The 22,550-nt window shown below is 42.4% G+C and overlaps 2 protein-coding genes across 3 annotated transcripts in view; one reads left to right on the top strand and one right to left on the bottom strand.

The window, feature by feature from the left end:
- Nucleotides 1–3,510, top strand: part of ARG2 (arginase 2) — a 34,612-nt gene extending 31,102 nt beyond the window's left edge. Inside the window, exons 7-8 of the mRNA XM_055437404.2 lie at nt 97–233; nt 2,656–3,510. Of these exons, the coding sequence (XP_055293379.1) occupies nt 97–233; nt 2,656–2,861 (343 nt within the window). The 3' untranslated portion in view covers nt 2,862–3,510. The remainder of the gene's footprint in view (nt 1–96; nt 234–2,655) is intronic.
- VTI1B (vesicle transport through interaction with t-SNAREs 1B) lies at nt 3,092–20,200 on the bottom strand. Of its 2 annotated transcripts, XM_055437407.2 has the most exons (6): nt 19,796–20,148; nt 10,590–10,648; nt 8,799–8,990; nt 6,501–6,674; nt 4,629–4,690; nt 3,092–3,422 (listed from the first exon to the last, which is right to left on the bottom strand). In XM_055437407.2, the coding sequence occupies exons 1-6, from the start codon at nt 19,908–19,910 to the stop codon at nt 3,326–3,328; spliced, it is 699 nt and encodes a 232-aa protein (XP_055293382.1). In that variant the 5' UTR covers nt 19,911–20,148; the 3' UTR covers nt 3,092–3,325. The 2 variants fall into 2 exon arrangements, with proteins under 2 accessions (XP_055293382.1, XP_055293383.1); XM_055437408.2 differs by lacking the exon at nt 4,629–4,690 and having other exon boundaries at nt 19,796–20,200.
- Nucleotides 20,201–22,550: the final 2,350 nt, after the last annotated feature.

The following is a 22,550-nucleotide window of genomic DNA, read 5'->3' as shown; positions in this document are numbered from 1 at the left end:
GCATTAACAGCAACAAAACCTAGCAGCTGTAGCTGTAGGAAGGACAGATATCTAAGTACAGCCCAAATGACTTTCTCTTATTTTCCTTCTTTCAAGAAGACAAAGGCCAATCCATCTGAGTTTCGATATTGATGCATTTGACCCTACGCTGGCTCCAGCCACAGGAACCCCTGTTGTAGGGGGACTGACCTATCGAGAAGGCATGTATATTACTGAGGAAATACACAGTACAGGTAAGCAGTGATCAACCTGTTAATTACCTAAGTAGATCTGCTGAAGCCTCTTGCCTGCCAGGGGATCTTTTCTATTATTATATGTCACTGGAGACATTGTTTCTCTTTAAACTTCTATAGCTAAAAGCCATGTGGTCAGGGTAATGAGTCATTTAGAGGCATGTCTGGACCTGGCTTATGACAAACTACATTAAGGTAACACTGAGTAAAAAAAAAATATTGTCCACTTAAACACTTAATAAATACAAGAATAAACTGCCAAACTGATGTAATTCTTTGCATCTGAATTGTATAAAGGCAGATGAAGACTAAAAGGCAAGGCCAAATAGCTCTAATTTTAACCCTGACACTACGAGATTGGTTTACGGGGAGTTAAGAACGTCAAGCTGAAGCTTCCCTTGAAGATATTTCAAAGCTGGGCAATACCTTGTGCCCTTTCATAGAACTCTTACACTAGAGCTTGTTTGCTAGGATCTGTAATATGGGGATACTGGAAGATGAATGGCTGACAGGAAGATCAGTAAACTGAAAGCTAGGGGAGCAAGAGTAGCTACAAGAGGGGAATTCCCTGGTGGTCCAATGATTAGGACTTACTTGGTGCTTTCACTGCAGTGGCTGGGTTCGATCCCTGGTTGGGGAACTAAGATCCCACAAACTTCGTGGTGCAAAAAATTAATAAAAAATTTTAGAAAAGAGTAGCTACAAGAGGTTACTGTCCCCAAACTCATACTCATTTGCAAACACTTTCCATTTCTGTCAGAAAGCTCGTGGTTTTAAGGCTACTTTAAATGACCTCTCATTGTAAAATTTAAACAATTAGTGCATGGTACTTCAATACCACCTCGTGAAACTGGGGTTGAAATAGCAGAGACCCCAGGACTGAAAAGTCGGGGACTACAGGAAACCCTTGATTAGCTGGGTTGGGATATGGAAGTTGAGAAATGGTCTCCCTGGCTCTGGAGCCTACCAGAACCTTAGGCACTACAGAAAGAAGAATGCTTGTCAATCTGATCTGATGGGACATGAAAATCTTCTCAGACCTACAACTGTAGACACTGAAAGTTGTCCTTGGCCAGTGAACCTGGAAATTCAATTCTCCATTGAGGTTCCCACTGACACCTCTTAGAGCAGAGATTAGTAACCTCCAGCACTCAGATGGGGGCAGTGGTCATACCCTGCCCCTCCCTCCCCTGCTGCAGTGTCATTCTATTCCAAAAGGCTGTCTGTCCTGAGACTATCAACTAGATAAAGCAGTTTGCTTAAATTAATCTACAAGGTGGCAGTAGTCTAGAAACATACTACATGGGTAGTATGTTTTTAACAGCTTGTACCCTCTTGATTTACTTCTGGGCTATGTAAAAGGTCCACATTTAGTAGGTGGAAATTGGATACAGATGCGTGTGCGGGAACTGGGGGACCCAGCCGCTCACTGTAGTTCTGCACGGTGCACTGAACTCCACATTGCTCCTAAGGAACTGCACACTGTGCGGCTGTACTAGCATTGAATGTACATGTACTAAAATGTAATATCCGTAAGTCATTAGGTATATTCATCCATGTATCCAGGCTTTATGGCCACCCTAAATATTCAGATACTTGTATTCTCCAATCTAGTTTCTTCTAGTGACTCTTAAAGGAGATAGATTAACTACATCCAGATTTATCAACTAAAGATAAACACCCAGAAGTAGGGCATATATATGTTGATGGGGAGGGGCAGAGGGCAGGTCTAGATAGGTTCTTTTTTGGTCTAATCTTCCCGCCTCAAACCCTTTGGCACAAGTACCCAGACGCTCACAGAAGGTAACTGGAGTTCAAACTAAATATGACCAAGTGCAAGATACTGCATCAGTCTGAAGGGAGACCTAAGAACTGTGTCATACATGGAGCCTGTCCTCAGAGTTCAAACTTGCAGGGGTGAGAGTAAGATATGCAGTAACAGTTATACTTTAGGATACATGGTGTCTTAAAAGCTACACAGTGCCAGAGTTCAGAAGTGGGAATAGAGTGCTGGCTAGTGAGACTCATCACACAACTACAGGCAGGCATCTTGGAGGTCCCTAGAAATCCTGGAAATGATACATTTTCCCAACTAGACTGGAACTCCTACTGCCACCCCTGCTTACCCCTCACCCCGACCTAACTCATCCTAACCAGAAAGCTTGTCAGCCATGCCTGTTATGTTCATTAAACAGGGATAACTGATTTAATTAAAGGTTTCTTTAAATTCTACTCCGACATTTCCAGTGTTTCTAACTTAAATTCATGCCCAAGAGGATGAGGTGTAAGGGCCTTCCTGACAGTGGGTAATTTTCTAGTAGAAAATGACCCTTTCATCTTGGTTTGTTCTACCCAGGTGGGACGACCCTCACTGAAAGGAGCAGCTAGGAAGTTTTCTTTTTGTCCTGCTTTGTGTTTTCAGGGTTGCTCTCGGCTCTGGATCTCGTTGAAGTCAATCCTCAGTTGGCTGTGTCAGAGGAGGAGGCCAAGGCTACAGCCAGCCTGGCAGTGGACGTCATTGCTTCGAGTTTCGGGCAGACGAGGGAGGGAGGGCATGTTGTCTACGACCAACTTCCTACTCCCAGCTCACCAGATGAATCAGAGAGTGAAGAACGTGTAAGAATTTAGGGAATACTGTTTGTTGACACATGTGTCACAGTGGGCATTCCAGAGCCGTGAGGCGTTTGCAGTGACAGATACTGAATGATCATCTGGGTCAATACTGCCTTAATGAGAACATTTGTGCATTCTCACAATTGTAAAGTTTCCTTCCCTTTCATTTTGGTGACCGATAATAGTACTGTACATGTATTTGGTTTTTTGACGCTCACAGGGTATTAATATGTTGGAGCACTATGTAAACTTAAAGAAGTCATAAACGACATTTATTACCTTGGTATATCATACAGGTCTTATTGCTGTTCCTTCACATTTCAGTGGTTTTCCGTCTTCCCCCCTCCACCCACAGTCTGGCTACACAGTGCCTTCTTGAACTGCTAGTTCACAGCAGCAATAAGATTTTTTCCACACCTCTAACGCCATTCATTCACAGAGTCACAGTTCTGGTCCACAAACCCTTCCCTATAGGAGGTTCAATGCCTGCGGAAGAATTTGTAATAAACCAGGCCTCCCAGAATGGCTAGCTCCAGTAAGATGACGATGGAAAGTAGCAGCTTGTTGGTTGTCACTCTACAAAGAGAAGCAAAGTGGGATGTGGTCAGAAGTCTGGGTAACCTTATTTCTTTCCATTCTTAATATTGAGGCGTTTGACCTGGGGCCAAGGCAGGATACTGTGAGGCAGACTGAATTTTTGTTTGATCATGTAACCACTTAGTAATCTTGTAAATAATTACTACTATCTACCTCACAGAAATACTGAAAATTGGGGCAATAAAATACCAAAACATACAAATGTTTTTTTCTAAAGTGTCTTCAAATAGTAATTAGTACTTCACTTTAAAAGTAGTTTTTCTATGATGGGCTAATTAGAAAAATATTAAATGTACATGTGAAACAGTATACCATTTTTTAAATCAGTTGAATCAGATTTCAAAGTAGAAGTTCACTATCTAACCATCTACAGCTGCCCTGACCACATACTACAGCTGTGAGGACACAATAGGAGAAGGGGTGGCGGGAGACTCCAGTGTCCAAGTCCAGCTCGGGTACAAGGAGGTGGTTCTGCTTTAGGACAAGTAACTTGAAGCTGGGAGTGCCTTTCAATGTCTTCTCAACTTCTTGCCTTTCTTTCTCTATAAAGGTAGAAATTTTTCTGAAGCGCCTATACTCTTTAACACAAAGAACCGAAATTGGACATTTCCTCCTGCTCCACAAGGAACTTACCAGTTTTGGAAAATCTCACTCTCTTGCTAGTTCCATGACTTGGTTATACTACCTACACCGACTGACCCCCAAATTCAGCCTCAGTGCCAATACCCTCTGCCCATGGTTCTGCTGCTGTCAGCACTTACCTAAAGGGTTTTTTTCTCAAGTCAACTCCTTGCTAACAAGACAGAACTCCCAAGTAAGGGCTGATTCCCATAAAGGGCAAGCAGAGCCAAAATCAAGTACGAAGCCATAGCAGTGAAAAGTTTTCTAATTAAGTTTTTAAAAATTTATTTCCAGAAATATGAATCTCTGTTCCCGTGTGCTGTCTTCTCTAAGGAATGTAAACTGGGATGAAAAGTCCTTCCAGTGGACCAGTTTTCCACTGCTCCAAATCACAGCATTATATATACTTCCAACAATGGATTTTTTCCTGGGATACTTAACTATGTGATATTCTTTATTTCTTCTATCAGTACCTTTGCAAGTCACGGTTTAAAGCTTTGACATTCTCAGCTGAAAGATTAGAATTAACAGAAATTAATTCTGTGACTAATTTTTAAAACTTACTTTCTGGACATTGAGCGGAGAATCTTCCGACTTTTGCTCAAGTTTTCACTTGTATTTACCAGCTGAGAAGAGAAAATAGCAATTATTTCCCTCTTCTTATAGAAGTACACACTGTAGAACTGAACATTAGTAAATTGACGGGTGTTAAAGGGTTTATGTTGAAAAACTCCCAGAGATCAAATCAATTTAAATGATGGCCTCTGTAAATGGAAGAAACTGGAAAAGTACAAGATACTTTAATACTTGTCAGTAGGCCTAGGAATGATTGTATCCCAAGGCTGCTGTGAGGAGACCTCTGGGACTAAGCTAATCCTTCACTGTGGCTACACAAAACAAAGTCTTCAAGTGTACCTTGCCAGTAACTGAAGTAACTCTGAGCAACTTAAGATGTGAATTTCATCAGCCAAACTCCAGGAGAGCCTCCTGAGCTAATGTTTGTTTTTGTGGGCTGGTGGATTATCACTTTTGAGATCTGGTTCTTTTTCCTTTACCCTTTTAAGAGATACTTACATTGAATTATGAAAGGAATTAATCTTTTTATAAAAGCCTTTTTTATCCCCTTTCGGTTGCCTGTTACTAACCTATATAGCTGGAGGATATTTCAACAGATGCCACCTGCCATCCGTTCCTGTTCACCAGTGGCCTTGGTAAGTTGATCTCTCAGCTCATTCCTCAGCTTTTAAATTCAACTAATCCATCTAGTAAGTTCAAAAGTAAAAACAAATAAACCATGCAATCTGCAAACAAGCTGCTTTCTCTGCAGCTTACCTTGAATTCAGTACTTTACTGTGAATTTTCACTGAGGGGGGTGATACGTGACTTGAATTTAAGTTGTCAAAATCATTCTGACTTGATTTTAAGAGTGGAGAATTACGGCTGTTAAGGTGGGATGATAACAGCTCAGTGTGGGGATGTGGGATGACTTTCTCATATCTAAGTCTTGCCCACTGTATCTGTCTTTCATTTATCTGCCTCATGCTCTTAATACAGCATTCCATTGGCAAAGTTTAAAATTTCTTTGCAGATGGTACAGAAAGGGAGAAACAAGTTGTTTCCAGAGCCTCTCAGAGTGATAGTAGATTAGAGGCCACAGTACAGTCATCATTTGGCCTAAGGATTTCGTTTTCTCAGTGCCCTCCCTTAGTGTAGTAGTGTTAGTTGCTCAGTCATATCTGACTCTGTGAGCCCATGGATGGTAGCCCACCACATCCTCTGTCCATGGGACTTCCTCGGCAAGAATACTGGAGTGGGTTGCCATTTCCTACTCCAGGGGATCTTCTCGACCCAGGGATCGAACCCCTGTCTCTGGTGTCTCCTACACTGCAGGCGGATTCTTTACCACTGAGCCATCAGGGAAGCCCATGATCTCCCTTACCTTAGGTTAAAGAGTTCAGGATTAAACCTCTATAAATTGTCAGCAGTACTATTTTATGACATGTGGAAAACAGCCTTGGCTCTAAATGACAGGAAAGCTAGACTCTTTTAAAGCAAATGACGCTTTCATAAGAATAGCAGGTGTTCTACTAGATGTGTGAGAAATAGAAATTTAGTTCATAATACAGGACCTAATATAGGACCTAATAAAAGGATGGTATGGCTACAATCCTATTTGACAATCTTCAATAAAAGCATAAACTGGGTTTCTGCAATCTCAGTCCCCTGCCCAATGACCTCTAAATCTTACAAGTAAAATTACTTCCAAGGGATATGTTTTAGTTAAGCAAATTATGAACAGAGAAAAGAATAAGAACGTAAAAAATCATACCCTGAATTTGGAACTGCAGTAGCTCCTGGCAGCAGCAAAGCATCAGGGTGTAATGGGCCCACCTATATTCCCCATTCTTGCCCCTCTCGCTATCCACCCAGACTTACTCTACTCTTGGTACGTTCCAACTGGTCACGTTGTTCCCCCAGCTCTTCTATGATTTCTGAGCCAATCTGGTCAGTTTCTGCAGCAATACGATGAGAACGCTCAATACTCTGGGTGGCCCGGTTCAGGCTGTCAGTGCCTTGCAGAAGCAATGCCCTTTGAGACTGTAGCCGATTCTGACAGGAGTATGGAAGGGAATTGTTAGACTTCTTCCATTATAAATGAATTTATAAGAAGGGATATAGTGTGCAGTAATTTTCATTACTTGTAAGACAATCAAAGATGCTAATGAATCAGACTACAAGAGAACCTGGGATTCAATCTAGGATCACAATACCTCCCAGTCCACTGCTTGTTACACTTAAGTGAGGCAAGGAAAGGATTGAATACACCAGAGCATCTTCCTTGTGCTCCTGATGAATCTGAACTGACTCGTGTGCTTCCTGGACTAACAACTTCTGAGAGGCAATGGCCCAGATCTGGGATGTAGGAACTACCTGAAAATGCATACATCCTATCATTTTGATAGGGCAAACCAACTAAACTCTATCGCCTTAGAAATAGTGTAATCCACTGAAAGTTCCCACTGATTGGTACTGAGTGACCACGAATAAGCTATTCATTTTCAGCACACACAGAAATCACTTAAAAGTATGACAGACTACTACTCTCTGGAAAAAAGTAGCTACACTCTTGGTAAGCGTCCAAAGAATTTCACCTCAGGCCTAACAAAAAACAAATACTGAAGTTATAACACTGGTGATTTGCTCTCAGGAGAGGTAGTATCTGGGGCCAAGTAAGTGCCCTATTTCTGAAACTCCACCATAGTATTATTCCACCTATTCCTAAGCACAGAAGGCGTGAGGACTGAAGCAGCCTTTGTCAGGCCAGAAACTACTGGCAGAAATGGAGGCTGCTCTAAGTTCTTAGCTCTTCAGAGCATACTTGCGCACAAACTCTGGAAAAGGGTTCAGCTCACAGGGCCTATTACTGAGCAGGTGACCATTAGCACTCGATACCACCATTAAGAAGCTGAAAGATGTGTTTCCAGATCAGAAGCAACAAGAAGGGTTTTTCACTTCATATATAGCATATGGACAACCCCAGTTTACACTGGCTTAAAAGCAGCAGGAAAACAACATTTTTAAACATAAAAGATGAGGATTTTCAACTGGGCTTAAGAAAGGGTAGGGAGAGACAGTAAGGTCACATCAATCAACCCCAGATTTGGAACAGTAATTCTACTGAAAGTAGTTTATATACCTATACTGTTTTTATAATTTCTAAAACTAATAATTTTAAAGCAAAATTATTGCTTGGAATTATCTTCCCTCTTTTTGTTTTTGGGTCACAGATGACCAAAGTCACTGTACACCTTTCATCTCACTTTTAAGAAGTACTACTTGCCTGCGTTTTCCCACTCTCCTTTGAAAATTTTACATCACTCTCAAATACTCTAGTTTTCACATCAGGAATGTCAGGCTAGTATCATTTGAATGTCTCTTAAACTATATTAAGGGTCCTTCATGAATTAGGATTTCTTTAAAACTGTGTCATCAGCCTTTCTACATCCGTACAGTCTCACTAGTGGGCCCCCTCCCACTTGTCTCCCACATTACCAGCCAGGCCATTTCTACTTTGTGCTGTGGAATATAGTCCCAAATGTAACACGTGAAATTTAACCCTTGTGAAGCTTTCCTCCTTTACCTATCTAGCTTCTTTAGACAGTTTGAGAATACAGATTTTCAATTTAGTAGTCTAATTTTATAAATGAGAACACTGGAGGCTATAGAGGCAGCCTGGCTCACTTGCTATTATGATGAAGTAAGGCGTCAGCCCCCTTTCTGAGAAGCATCCTGCTTTCTCTACTGTATCTGGGCTATTGGGCCATCTTGATACAAACGTAAGGGAAAGCGTGGGTTACTTTTGTAACAGTGCTCTGATAAGTTAAAATCCTAACTGAACTCTGGGGGGATATGTGAGAAAGAAACTGGATTGGTGAGTCAGACTACAGAGTCCAGGTGTAATATGAATAGGTAACACTTGTATATCACCACTACCCATCAAGCACTGTTTTATACATTAAGGTTACAAAAATATCTAAACAGGTAAATTGTTTGGAATGGTCTGCATTAAATTCAGTAGAGGCAGGCACCCAAGGGGAGAAGGAAAACTGGATGCAAGAACGAAGAGAAGATGGAAAAAACCAGTCAAGTATGCACTGATAACTTGAACTGTACTCCACAATTCGGTTAATCATTGTACCACAGACCCACAGGGAAAAGACAGCTGAAGCTTACCATATGCTCGTTCTCCACAGCGTAGGTACCATATTTCATGTCTCCTCGGGCCCCAGAAGTGGCTGTCAAAGGCGTACTTCTCACTTCCCGATGGAGTTTGGCAAGGTCCTTCCGGTAGGTTCGAAGCTTAGACATCATAGGGTTACGAAAAGATAGGGGTGCATAACGTAGCTCCTCTTCCATCTCTGCCAGCTAGGAGGGCAGAGAGTAGTGAATAGACGGCCTGCTTCTATTCTCTCTCATGTGGGTAACTATGTCTAGTTTGGACTAATCAAACCACAGGCAATCCTAAAGAAATACTCAACATGTGGACCACATGTGACACCTTCACTTCATTACTGAGTGCTTGGCACAGTGCCCAGCAGGCACAGAACAGGCCTTCAAAAAGTATGTGATGAATGAGTGAGAAAACTAACAAGTACCTTATAGCTTATTAAACATTTTGACATATATTCTCTCATTTAATCCTCACAACAGATCAAAAAGGTAGGAAATACTTTTACTTCATATATGAGACTTGAAGAAACCTGTTCAAGATTACATAAGTCAGGGTTCCAGATCTTCATACTCTTTTCAGTATACCAGTTCTTAGCCCATTATGGTTCAAGTGCTATCACGAAGCACTTAGGGATTTACTGTACTAAAAATGATTAGGGGTATGGCATTAAGGTTCTCCTCTTCCTCCTCCTGAAAATCAACTGTTTGTGTCCATGTCAGAATAACCAGGGGTCCAAATCATTTCCATTTTTCTGGGACAAGTAAATTGTAACACACAGACTCATTTGTAAGAGGCCATGAGTCACTTTCTTCTGCTTTGGATGGCTAGAGTAGGACTGGTTAACATTAGAAAATGCTACCAAGATGTTAACTGAAAAAGAGGCCCAGCTCTGGAACAGAGATCACAGATATATGCCCAGTAGTGCAGAGGTATTAGAAAAGTTTCTGGTACTCCCATTAAGAAGGTGATAGTTTCCACAGTCTGGTAGGCTGATCCTTCTTCAAATACATGCAGAACAGAAAAAAGGATGCAGATGGGCTTAACTTCTCAAAACTTCATTGGAATAAAGGAGTTATTCTTCAACAAAGTTCTCTAGCTTAAAAAGAATTCTTCAGTCTACCCTGGGGTAGAAGATACTAGAGGCAACTATTTCTTTGGAGTGCTACCAGAGATTTTAGCTCCAGCCTCCTAAAAGGGTTTGCTAAAGCTAGAGCACAATGTGATGATGATAGAGGACCCTTACTTCTAAAAGGTAAGAGCAAAACTTGCTTTCTTTCTTTTTTTTTAAAGAAAAGTCACAGGTTAAATGAGAAGCAGTTCTTAAACTGCTTAGCAACCTGGACCAACTTCTGATAAGCTTTGGGTCCTGACTGAGAACTCATCCTGACCATGCATGCCTTGCTCAAGATGCCAAAACCTTCTATTTTTAAAAATAAGGCAATGTGAGTAGGAACCACCTCTGAGCTCCATTTTCTGTGACAGTAAGTTTAACAAAGGAGAATAAGTTATCTTAATGGCCAGCTTTTAAAATGAGCTTTCAAAAGGCCACCCAGGTAAAAGGATGAGAATGTCCTTATTGTATCAGCAATGTTTTATCAAGGACTCACTTCAGGGGAGCCTTCAAGTTTTACTCAACACCCATCCCCATCAACTGGCCTCATTTAATAAGAAATAATCAAAACTAAGGTCAACAGACAGGAACAGTTAAATCTGTGATCATAATGTCATAAGCATTACTTCTGGCAAAGACCAGCAAACAGGAAGAGGAAATAAGGACTTGTTCCTGTTCTCACCGTTTCATTTGCTTCCTGTTGCTTTTCATCGAAATCTCTGATCAACTTCTTCTTCTCTTCTGGAAAAGATAGATGCGTTTTAAATACTCAATCCTGCTTCCAACATTTATTTGTAGAGGACATACCCTCTGCTTAGAATATACTCCCCATTCCCTTCCTGGGGGTACCCTACAGTACTTGCTGCTGCCACCCTACAGTACTTAATCACCCCTAAAAGACATTTAGAAATGTAAGGGAACTAGTTACAACAATTAACCAGGGTAGGGGGTGGGGGGAGGGATGTTATTACCACTGGCATTTAAGTGCCAAGAGTACCTATGCGAGGGACAGTCCTCCGTAACAATGATCTGGCCCCAAAGACCAATAGCATTCCTACTAAGAAAGAAAACAGGTCTAAATTATTGTCAATCTTTTTTCACCGACCGTAACAAAGGGACCAGACACATTTTGATCAATAAGAATGTTTAACAATACCAGTTCTCTGAAATCTTCATCCCCACGGTAAATCACATCTCTATATTAACCCTTACCCACTGCTTTTCTGCAAAATATAAGCCCACCTACTTTGCTCTCTGGAGAGCCTGCAAGGCATACAGCACAAGTTTCTTAGCCATACCCACTGGCAGCGGCATAGGAAATGATGTAAAATAAAATACCACTGACTCACACGGGAAGACGTCATTCCTTGTTCAATCCTTTGCATCGTCATTTTAGTTCTAGTATGTCTTTAATACCTAAAACTACTAATCTCCTCTTTTAAAAGAACAGAACAAGCTTTAGCCTCAAAGCAAGGACATCTAACTAAACCAGAATTGTTTTGTCTTCATTGTAGCTTTTCGGATCATATAGCTAAGTTCATAGATTTTCCATCTAAGGCAGGGATATAAAATTTCCTTTTAAAGTAACTTTTTATGTTAAATAAATGCATTTTACATGAAATATTGATATAAAGGAAATAATTACAGTAAAAATGGTGCTTAGACACACCACAATGATGAAGGGAGTACCTGGTGAACTTTGTATGGGGGGAAGTGCTGAGGAGTAAATGGGATTAGGTTTTGGTCTTAGCTTTGGGCCTAACTCAACATGTAAGCCTGGATAATTCTCTTCATCTTTTTGGGACCTAACTTCCTTCCTCACCTAGGAAATGAGGCAAATCACACCTAAGAAGCAAAAATTAGCCCGATTTATGAGGAGTTTTTTTTTTTTTTCAAATGTATACAGCAAAATGAATGTTCTCCCTGGAAATCTACATATAATCTACTTATTACCACAAAACTGCCACTGCTTATGTTTTGAATTCATCTTTTGGGATTACATTCACAATCTGGGATACTTCTTTTTAATTGTGGTAAAATACATATAACATAAAACTTACCATTTTGACCATTTTAAGTGTACAGTTAAGTGGCATGAAGTACATTCACAACGTTGGGCAACCATCACCGTTATCCATCTATAGAACCTTTGCATCATCCCAAACTGAAACTCTACACCCAGTAAAAACGAACTCCCTTATACGCCCTCCCCTCAGACTCTGGTAACCACGATTCTACTTTCTGTGTCTATGAATCCGACTACTCCGAGCACCTCCTATAAGAGGAATCATACAATATCTGTTTTTTGTGTTTGACTTATTTCACTTCACATAAAACCGTGAAGGCTCCTCCATACTGCAGCATGTGTGAGGACAGTCTATGTGTTTTTCACGCAGTGTGATTTCTAAATACAAGCCAGCACTGCCATCGACTGAAGAAAGCAATCTTTACCAGTGCCAAGAAAACAGCAGAGTAAGGCCTATGAAGGGATGCGGGTACTCAACATGCTGTCCTAAGATTTTCTTGGATAATTTTGTTTACCCTGATTTTCATCTCACACCTTGACTTTCAAACCCAATCCCATGTTGGAAGTAACACCACTGTCATGCTTTATACAGATTTACATTGTGTTACTCACATAGCATCTAGTATGTCAGCTGTCCATTACTTTTTAACTTAAATCACTTGGCTGTATATATTCTATATTCTCAACTTGAGCTCAATCTCCCTCTGAGTAGAGAAATTTACTTTTTCTTTTATACATCTCATAGGTTCTAGAACTCTAAACCTGGTAGGGTGCTTCTTAAGACACTGTTATTGCCCTCAAGAGTCAAGTGATCATCCACCCTTTACTAGGCTGCATTCATTGTCATGAGCATTCCCTTAATACGTATTCCAGGTGAGCTATTTTTCACCACACACTGCTCACAACGTGCTGCCCCCCACCCCAAAAGGAGAAAGTTCAGGCAAAGCAAAAGGCCTACCTCTTGACCAACCATGAGGTAACCACCATGAAATTACCACCAAGAGTGAAAGTGTTAGCTGTTCTTTGCAACCCCATAGACTGTAGCCCATCAGGCTCCTCTGTTCATGGAAATCTCCAGGCAAGAACACTGGAGTGGGTAGCCATTCCCTTTTCCAGGGGATCTTCCGTGACCCAGGGATTGAACCTGGGTCTCTCTCACTGCAGGCAGATTCTCCCTGTCTGAGCCAGCATGGAAGTGCTGCTGCTGCTGCTGCTGCTAAGTCACTTCAGTCGTGTCCGACTCTGTGTGACCCCATAGACGGAAGCCCACCAGGTTCCCCTGTCCCTGGGATTCTCCAGGCAAGAACACTGGAGTGGGTTGCCATTTCCTTCTCCAATGGAAGTGCTAAAGCAGCCTTATTATCCTTGAGTGGGCTGTGTTTCCGCCCATCAGCAGTGAAATAACATCTGCAATCCAGAATGGCTACTTCCATGGAGAGCTATCATATCATTTTATAACACGCATTCACAGAAGTGTTGAGTGTCGCCACTCCTCTGAAGAGGCACATCTCCAGACTCAAGCACACTCACGCATTCCTGATCCAAGATGACAGTATTCTGTAAGTGCATTCTGGTCCAAGATCTCCCTACATCTTTGTTAGCCCTAAGTTCTCCTCGTTTAATCCTTGTTAAAGGATATGAATATCTGCTTTCCTAAGAGACAAATTCTAGAATAATTCAAAGAATGCAGCTGTATAATAAGAATCGGGGTAGGGGGGTGGCAAGGTAGTCCACAGAGTCTTGATCCTTTCACTAACTTCCCTGCATGATTCTGTTATTCTCAGTCTTTTTGGAATACTCTACTCTCTGATTTCATAAGACATATATTCTCCTAGGAGTGCTCTATAGCCTACACACTTTTAAAGATTCAAGAGATGGAACCCCTACCCAACTGAGAGGTATCAATATCTGTTCCTTTATGCTTTGCTCAGAATTGTGAAATTAAGGAATGTTAAGAGCTGAGATGGCCCTCAGAAATCATCGGGTCTAACCTCATTTTACAGCTGAGGATACCAGAGCCTGGACAAACTGTCTTCCCCAAGGCCACAGAGAAGAGAAGCTGTGCAGCAACTAGTTACAGAATGCAAGTCTCCTAACCATGGCATGCATACCATGTACACTATGGCACTGAGGGGTGTCTTCATGCTCCCAAGGTACACAGGTATAATCTTTTCAAATCTCTTCATTTTTTAGGGAGCTAGAATTAACACTCAGAGAAGGCAATGGCACCCCACTCCAGTACTCTTGCCTGGAGAATCCCATGGACGGAGGAGCCTGGTAGGCTGCAGTCTGTGGGGTCGCCAAGAGTCCAACACGACTGAGCGACTTCACTTTCACTTTTCACTTTCATGCATTGGAGAAGGAAATGGCAACCCACTCCAGTGTTCTTGCCTGGAGAATCCCAGGGATGGGGGAGCCTGGTGGGCTTCCATCTATGGGATCGCACAGAGTCGGACACAACTGAAGCGACTTAGCAGCAGCAGCAGAATTAACACTACAATCAACTACAAAACAGCAGGACTGATACCAGGTAGAATGGACACCGGAAACTCAGAAAGAATGAGCTACTCCAAATAACACTATTCCTGACCCCTCATGTCTTTCCAAACCATTCACATGTGAGTGACTCACTCTGAAGCCAAATGTTTGGTAAACTAGGTGCATGGCAGCACAATGTCTCAGACACAGAATAAAATGGAAACACCCAGCTCTGAAAGTGCTAGAGAAAGCCCACCTCATTTCAACCAAGGTGGCAACCTCTCCATCTTGTAGAAAAAGAAAAGAAGGTAGCTCAGTCATGTCCAGCTCTTTGTGACACAACGGACTATACAGTCCATGGAATTCTCCAGGCCAGAATACTGCAGTGGGCAGCCTTTCCCTTCTCCAGGGGATCTTCCCAACCCAGAGATTGAACCCAGGTCTTCCGCACTGCAGATAGATTCTTTACCAGTTGAGCCACTTGTAGGCGGTTTGAATTGTCACAGCCCCGGAATGACTCATCTTGGTCCATTAGAACTGTGGAAATAACTTCAGTTTCACCAGGATCTTTAAAATTTGTGATTAATGCTTTTGGTGCCCTCTGCGGCATTTCTAGGACCTACATCCTCTTTGTAGACCTCATGGTTAACTTGATCTCACACCATAAAGGAAATTAAAGCATCAGATCCCTCTAAGCCTGGTTCCTCAATTATAAATAAGAAATATAACAGCACTGACCTGTACAGTTGTCTGAAAAAGACAATACACATAACAAACACACAGCAAATGCTAAGCATGTTAAGGGTTCAATAAATAGTGACTACCACTGTTTTTTAAAGTAAATTCCTAGGTAGGAAAAACTAAGCAAAAACTAAATTTAAAGAATATGAAGGGTTGGAAAAATTAACATTCTGCAGTCAGTGAGTAATTGTGTTTACCAACTTGCTACATATGGTCCTCCATAGTTATCATTTTTTCTGGTTTCCAAAATAATGGAGTTTTGTGTATAGCAACTGAAACTTAAGTGAATTAAAGTGAAAAATTGAATAATTTTACAATGTTCATTACAACATGTGGAGAGATGCCTTCAGGTGCTACGAAACTAAAACTAGAAACCATGACAATAGGTACTTACTGTATTAACTGGATAAGAATTTACAGCAGCCTGAGATATGTGGAGAGACCTCTTCCGATGCTGCAAAACTAAGACTACAAATTATTGCTGTGGGTGTTTAAAGTAATAATAAATGAACTAATAAGTATCACAAATGCTAATGGACTGTCCCTGCCACACAAACTTCCTAAAGTAGGACACATTGTGTCTGTTAATCCTATCCTTTTTAAAAATAGGTGTATACATTGATTTTAAAAGTGATGACAATATGGAAAACATGGTAAATAAAATCACCTTCAGTTTTAACACTTAATCATATATTGATAGTTACTATTTCCTTCCCAACAATTCACAGTTGTTCATACAACCATTCAACAAATATTTATAGAGCACCAAGTATGTAATAGCCATTGTTCTAGGTGCTTAAGTGCTAAGTCACTTCAGTCATGCCTGACTCTCTTCGACCCTATGGACTGTAGCCTGCACTGGGCTTCTCTGTCCATGGGATTTTCCAGGCAAGAGTACTGGAGTCGGTTGCCATATCCTTCTCCATCTAGGTGCTTAGGATATATAATTAACAGACAAAATATACAGCTTACAACAGATGAGGGGGGAACTCTTCCAGAGTCTTTTATGAGGCCAACACTACATCGATACCAAAACCAGAGAACATCACAAGAAAAGAAAATTACAGACCAATATCCCTGATGCAAAAATCCTCAACAAAATATTAGCAAAACGAAGGGCATTTTCCACAGAAACAGAACAAACAATCCAAAAATTTGTATGGAACCACAAGAGAACACAATGAGCCAAAGCAATCTTGAAAAAGAAGAACAAAGCTGGAGGCATCATGCTTTCTGATTCAAACTACAGCTGACCCTTGAACAAGGGTATGAATTGGGCAGGTTCCCTTATACACACATTTTTTCAACAGTAAATTCTACAGTACCATATAAGCTGTGGTTGGCTGAATCTGCAGATACTGAGGAACCTTGGATAGGAGGGCCAACAAGCTACACTTGGATTTTCAGCTACACAAAAGGTTGGTGTTCAAGGGTTAACTGTATGTTATAAAGCTATAGTAATGAAAACAGTATGGTAACTGGCATTAAAACAGATTCAAAGCTCAATGGAATGGAAAAGAGCCCAGAAAAAAAATCCACCAATGCATGGTCCCCAGTATATTTTTGTGCCTCTCTTTCAACCTCTGCTCAGTCACCTGCATTCTCCTTCTAAAATACAATCATATGGTCTGATTTTATTTTAGCATCTGTATTTTGTTCAGGATTTTTGCATCTGTGTTTATCAGGAATAGTGGCGTGTAATTTTCTTTTCTTGTGATGTTTTCTGCCTTTGGTATCAACATGGGCTGGCCTTTAAAAGAATTTAAAATCCTTTACTGATTCTCCGTATCAAGTTTAGATATCTTAATGTGATATTTAGGTCCCTTAAGGGTCTGGCTGTGTCTTATTTACCTCATCTACTACTGATCTCCCATACACATCTTAAATTTCAGTCATAGTTCTGAATATTTGACTTTTTTTCCCCTTCCTTTGTTGTCTCTTCTCATTTCCCCTCTCAGGCAAACTCCCGCTCAACCCTTTACACTCAGAAGTTCTCCTTTCTGAGAAGCTTTCCTCTTACTCCTCTATGGCCATGTTAGCCTTTCTGCTGCTGCTGCTGCTGAGTCACTTCAGTCGTGTCCGACTCTGTGTGACCCCATAGACAGAAGCCCACCAGGGTCCCCCATCCCTGGGATTCTCCAGGCAAGAACACTGGAGAGGGTTGCCATTTCCTTCTCCAATGTGTGAAAGTGAAAAGTGAAGGTCGTGTCCGACCCTTAGCGACCCCACGGACTGCAGCCTACCAGGCTCCTCCATCCATGGGATTTTCTAGGAAAGAGTACTGGAGTGGCTTGCCATTGCCTTCTCCGTAGCCTTTCTGAAAAGGTCTCAAAACTATCTTAGGACTCATCATACCCTTTGGAAATTTGCTCCCATTCAAGGCAAGAACTCATAGAACTCCCCAGACCCAGGACACTGAGTGATACATAATTCTTGATAGATGTTTATTGAAAATACTGAATTCAATTACAGAGCATAAGCTAAATGCAAGGGATGTATTATGGATTAATGTATTATTCAGTGCTTAATAATTCATGATAGGAAAGCTTTGGAAAGCCTATGAAGTCCTCTCAGGACAAGAAAAAAAGGATTCAGAGATGACACCCCAGTATGTTTGCTTAATTAAATTCAACTTATTCAACACATATTTATTAAGGAATATAAACAAAGCAGTGAATAAGGAGACTGAAGGTTGTTGAAATTCTTATAACCTGAGGATATGCAAATACTATATATACTTACCCACTGAACAACTAAATGTTACCAGCAACTTGTGTTGAGACTTTTTGTACTCCGGTAGAAATTCACACCTTTTTGATTGTCCTCTTTGCAGCAATTAGAAGTTCAGGTCGATGACAAAAGTGAATACAAGTTTTCTATTTTTGGAAACAGAATGTCCTTTGGCATTATTTAGCCTTCCCTGATGCCTCAGTTGGTAAAGAAGTCGCCTATAATGCAGGAGACCAAGTGCAATGCAGGGGTTTCAAGCCCTGCGTTGGGAAAATCCCCTGGAGAAGGAAATGGCAACCCACTCCAATCTGGGAAATGCCATGGACAGAGGAGTCTGGTGGGCTACAGTCCATGCGGTTGGAAAGATTCAGATACAACTTAGCAACTAAACCACAACCACACCCTTACAGAAACAAATCTTGCAAAATTTAAATCAACACCAGGCTGAAAAAAAAATGATTTATTTTTTAACCATGTAAATCAGATCCAATCACTCTCCTGTTCTGCAGCCTTTAACTTCAAGTCACTGTATTCAGATAAAGATGCAAATCCTTTACCACGGTTCACGTGGCCCCACACAATCTGGCCCTTTAAAACCTTATCTACTACTACTGCTGCTAAGTCTCTTCAGTCCTGTCCAACTCTGTGCGACCCCATAGATGGCAGCCCACCAGGCTCCCCCGTCCCTGGGATTCTCCAGGCAAGAACACATCTACTACTACTATTTCCTTTGCTCATTCCACCCTAAACACACTGGCCCTTTAGTTCTTCCTAGAGCATACCAAGCTCACTTCTGCTTAGTGACTACTGCAGTACTATTCTGTCCTCCTGAAACTTATTTCTCCCAGATTTCTGCATGGTTCACTCACTTCAAGTCTCTGCTCAAACACCACCTCCTCAAAGAGGCCTTTCACAGCCACCCAATTTACAATTAGAGGTTCCCCATTCCTTGTCCTGCTTTATTTTCCTGTATGGCCCTTAACACCACTTCCCAATATTTATATATAATCATCGACCCATAAGAACAGAGATCTCTAAGTCTTTTCACAGCAATTTGCAATATTACCAGCATCTAGACGGTCCTGAGTACACAGCAGACTCTCTTAATAAGTATATGTTAAACAAAAGTAAGAGTTTCATTCTCACCAGAGTCATTCAATTCATGTGACCCTGGGTAACTCTCAGAGCAAACACTCAAGCTTCCAATGAAAGTCTCATCGGCCTTGCCATCAAGATCTACTTGTTTTAAGGCAAAGAACTATGATAGACCTTCCTATACAGATTCAACCAGAAAACTCTTAGCTCCCCTAAGCCAAGCTTGCAGCACACTGCATTATGAAATCAAGGTGCAGGAAGGTCTAAGCAGAGGTCATAAAAGGATCGCACCTGAAGGCCACCATCCTAATTTTAAAGACCAATCCCTCCCCCAACCCCCACCCGCCCCCAGACTGGTTATTTACATCAGCCTCAAAAGTTATGATGGCTTTGGGTTCTTAACCCTTTCTGTGCTACAGGTCCTTTGCCAGTCTGGTGAAAACTATGGGCCTCTTTAGAGAATACGTTTAAGCGTGGAAAACAAACTACTGAGAGCCACAAAGAAAACCAATTATACTTTACAGACTTAAGGGTCACAGGTCTAAGGTCTCTCATGCCCATCTTGCCACAGTGAAAATGAAACGAGCGAACTCTGAAGGCTACGGGGATTCATGAGAGAGATGACGCTCCGTGGTGGATCCCTGGGTACCTAAGTGGCGGCACGGAGATTCTGGACGCCGGGCCTCAGCCAGCCCTAGGGGGCGTGTCCAAGGATGCCGAGCGAGGAGGCGGGAGCGGGGGTCTGGGAAGGAGGTGGGGCTCTGCCTCCCTGTGCTAGCGGAGCGCGGTTCCCGTTGGCTCACCCGCCCCCAGCTCACCTGTCCCTGCCATCCCCAGGAGCCGCTCCGGCACCCCTCGCAGGTCTTCATGGAGGCCGCGGAAGATCTCGTGCAGTTTCTCGAAGTGCTCCGAGGAGGCGGCGGAGGTGGCCATGGCGCAGGCCGCTCTCGAGCAGCGGGCGCCGAGATTCTGGGCCCAAGGCCTGATCCTACGCCGCCGTCAGCCGCCCAGCCCCGCAGGCATCACGGCGACCGCCGCCTCAGCCGCCCAAGACGAGGCGCTTCCGGGGCCGCGCCGGGGTCCTCCCGGGCCGGAACGCCCACCCCCTGCATGCCGTCACTGACGGCGCGCCGGACGCCAAAGCCTGACAGAAAGTTGGTCTGACTCCGTGGCCGGGGGGACTCTGAAGGGGCGGCGGCGCTTTGGCGCGAGCGGCAGCCTCGGAACCCCGGAAATACTCAGTCCGAGCCTGCGAGGAAGCCCGATGGCGGAAGGAAAACATGGGCATCCGCGGGCCGGGAGACGCGGCCGCCTCTTTCCTGGGCCCCGCCTTCCGGCAAGGGGGCGCGCTGCAGTGCATGCCGGGGGTTGTAGTTCGGCGCGGAAGACGCTCCGACTCGGAAGTCACGAGTTGCTGGAAGCGGTGGTCCTGCTGTAACCGTGGCCGCCGGCGTGACCCTGATGCGCCGCGGTTAGGTATCAGTTGGCACCTGGCTGTCGTGTTCACAATCATCGCACTGTGTGACTATCCTGACTTTCTCAATTCACATTCCGGCTGTTAGCTTTCAGTTCTCAGAAGATAGTTGGACCAGGTGCCTGCCTGCCCCCGAGCTGAAAGCACTTTTATTGGGGGGCAGGTGACCGGAGTGACATGCTTTCAAGAGTGGTCACTGGGCATCAGTGCGACCCGTCAAATATGCGCTCAGCCTCTTATTTGCTGCTGCTGCTAAGTCGCTTCAGTCGTGTCCGACTCTGTGCGACCCCATAGATGGAAGCCCACCAGGCTCCCCCGTCCCTGGGATTCTCCAGGCAAGAACACTGGAGTGGGTTGTCATTTCCTTCTGAGCTCAAATATGGGCTTGCTCACGCAGTCATTCACTCAGCAGGTGTTTGTCAATTTAAGCGTAGCCTTTATGCTGGGTTCTGGGCATGTGTTGGTGAATAGATTCACCCTCTGCGCTTGGATAATTTATAATGTAGTGAGCAAAGCAGATCTGGCTTCATCAGGTCTCTTTCCCATTAAGTGTAATGTGTTAACAATTACAAAGCCTTTTCCTGCACTCTGTGAGTTTCCGTGGTTTAGTAGGGGAAAATTCCTATTTCCGTTGATTACATGGTTTGCGTATGGAGTTCATTCTGAAATGTTTCCTTGGCAGCCGAATACTGAAGACTGCCTACACAGTAAGATACTTATGACTTCAGGGGGAACTGATTTGGTGATGTAAATCTCCTGGGCCCTTATTTTTATTAGACAGAGTTCACTGACCTTTGATTCAACAAACGTTTGTTGAGCTCTTGGTGTAGCCAAGTCTGCAGTTGTTAGTAGCAGTGTACTGTGATAAGTCCTGTGAAGTGAAAAGTGTCAGTTGCTCAGTCATATCCAGCTCTTTGTGACTCCATGGACTGCAGCCTGCCAGGCTCTTCTGTCCATGGGATTTCCCAAGCAAGAATACTGGAGTAGGTAGCCATTCCCTTCTCCAGGGGAATATTCTTGACCCAGAGGTGGAACCCAAGTCTTCTGCATTGCAGGTGGATTCTTTACCACGGAGACACCAGTATTCATTGAGCATTCAGAGATAGCAAAGTCTGGGATTGTTAGTAGCAGTGTACTGTGATAAGTCCCATAGCACTGTGTTACAGAAGGGGCAGGTACAAAAAGGAAAGATAATAAATAGCCTGGGTTGGAAAAAGTGGTCTTTGAACAGTGTCATAAAAGATTAGTAGAAATGGGTGAATGAACAATCAAATTATCAACAACCCAAGTTAATAGCATTTGAATTGAGACTGCACTGTGGCAAACTCTGGGACAAATTATCCTCATGAATGAGGACTGGTTGCATAACCATAGTAATGAAAAGTGTTTTCTTCTTTTGACCGTAATTAAACTTTCATTTAATTGCTTTCTTCTGTTGACTCAATTAAATTTGCTTAATTATTACAGGTTTTATTCTGGTAAATAAAAACATGGTAAATCATCAGATTTTTTATTTGTCATTGACAGTTCAATATAAATTAAGTAAAATATTAATTCAGTTCTGTACTATTATCAAAAGTTTTCCAATTTTTCCATAAAATGACCATATCTAAATACATAGTTTAATGGTCAAAACAAGTTCAACAAAAGATTATTTACAAATATGAGAAGACTACGGTCCTATAACTCTTTTCTCCACCAAAGTGAACATGTAATTATTAGTCCAAGAAAATCACAAACTCTAATAAAAGAATGTACTCCAAACAAGTGATGGAACATGTTTGTGTTCCAATTTCTCAGACTTCCATTACTTTGGATAAACATTCTTCAAGTAAACTATACAGTAGACATTTTAATCTTGTTATGGTAATCTAAGGAAATGCCCTGAAAGAGTTTTAAAATGACCATAATTACCAATACCAGTCCTTAAGATAATTTTGCTGAATAAAGAATTGGAGGGGGTGGAGGACTGTTTTTGCTTTTTCTGCCACGTAGGTTGACGGGTGCTTGTTAAAACAGTGTCTTATCATGCTTGAACACAGGGTAGTCACCCTCAATTCTTCTATTGCTGGATTTTACCATCTTTAGCTGTGCATTAA

This window comes from Moschus berezovskii, chromosome 9 (assembly GCF_049115385.1).
Source record: "Moschus berezovskii isolate FMDL1 chromosome 9, NW_MosBer_1.0, whole genome shotgun sequence".
NCBI lineage: Eukaryota > Metazoa > Chordata > Mammalia > Artiodactyla > Moschidae > Moschus > Moschus berezovskii.
Note: the sequence above shows the minus strand (reverse complement) of the source record. Positions and strands in the feature narration are given on the sequence as shown.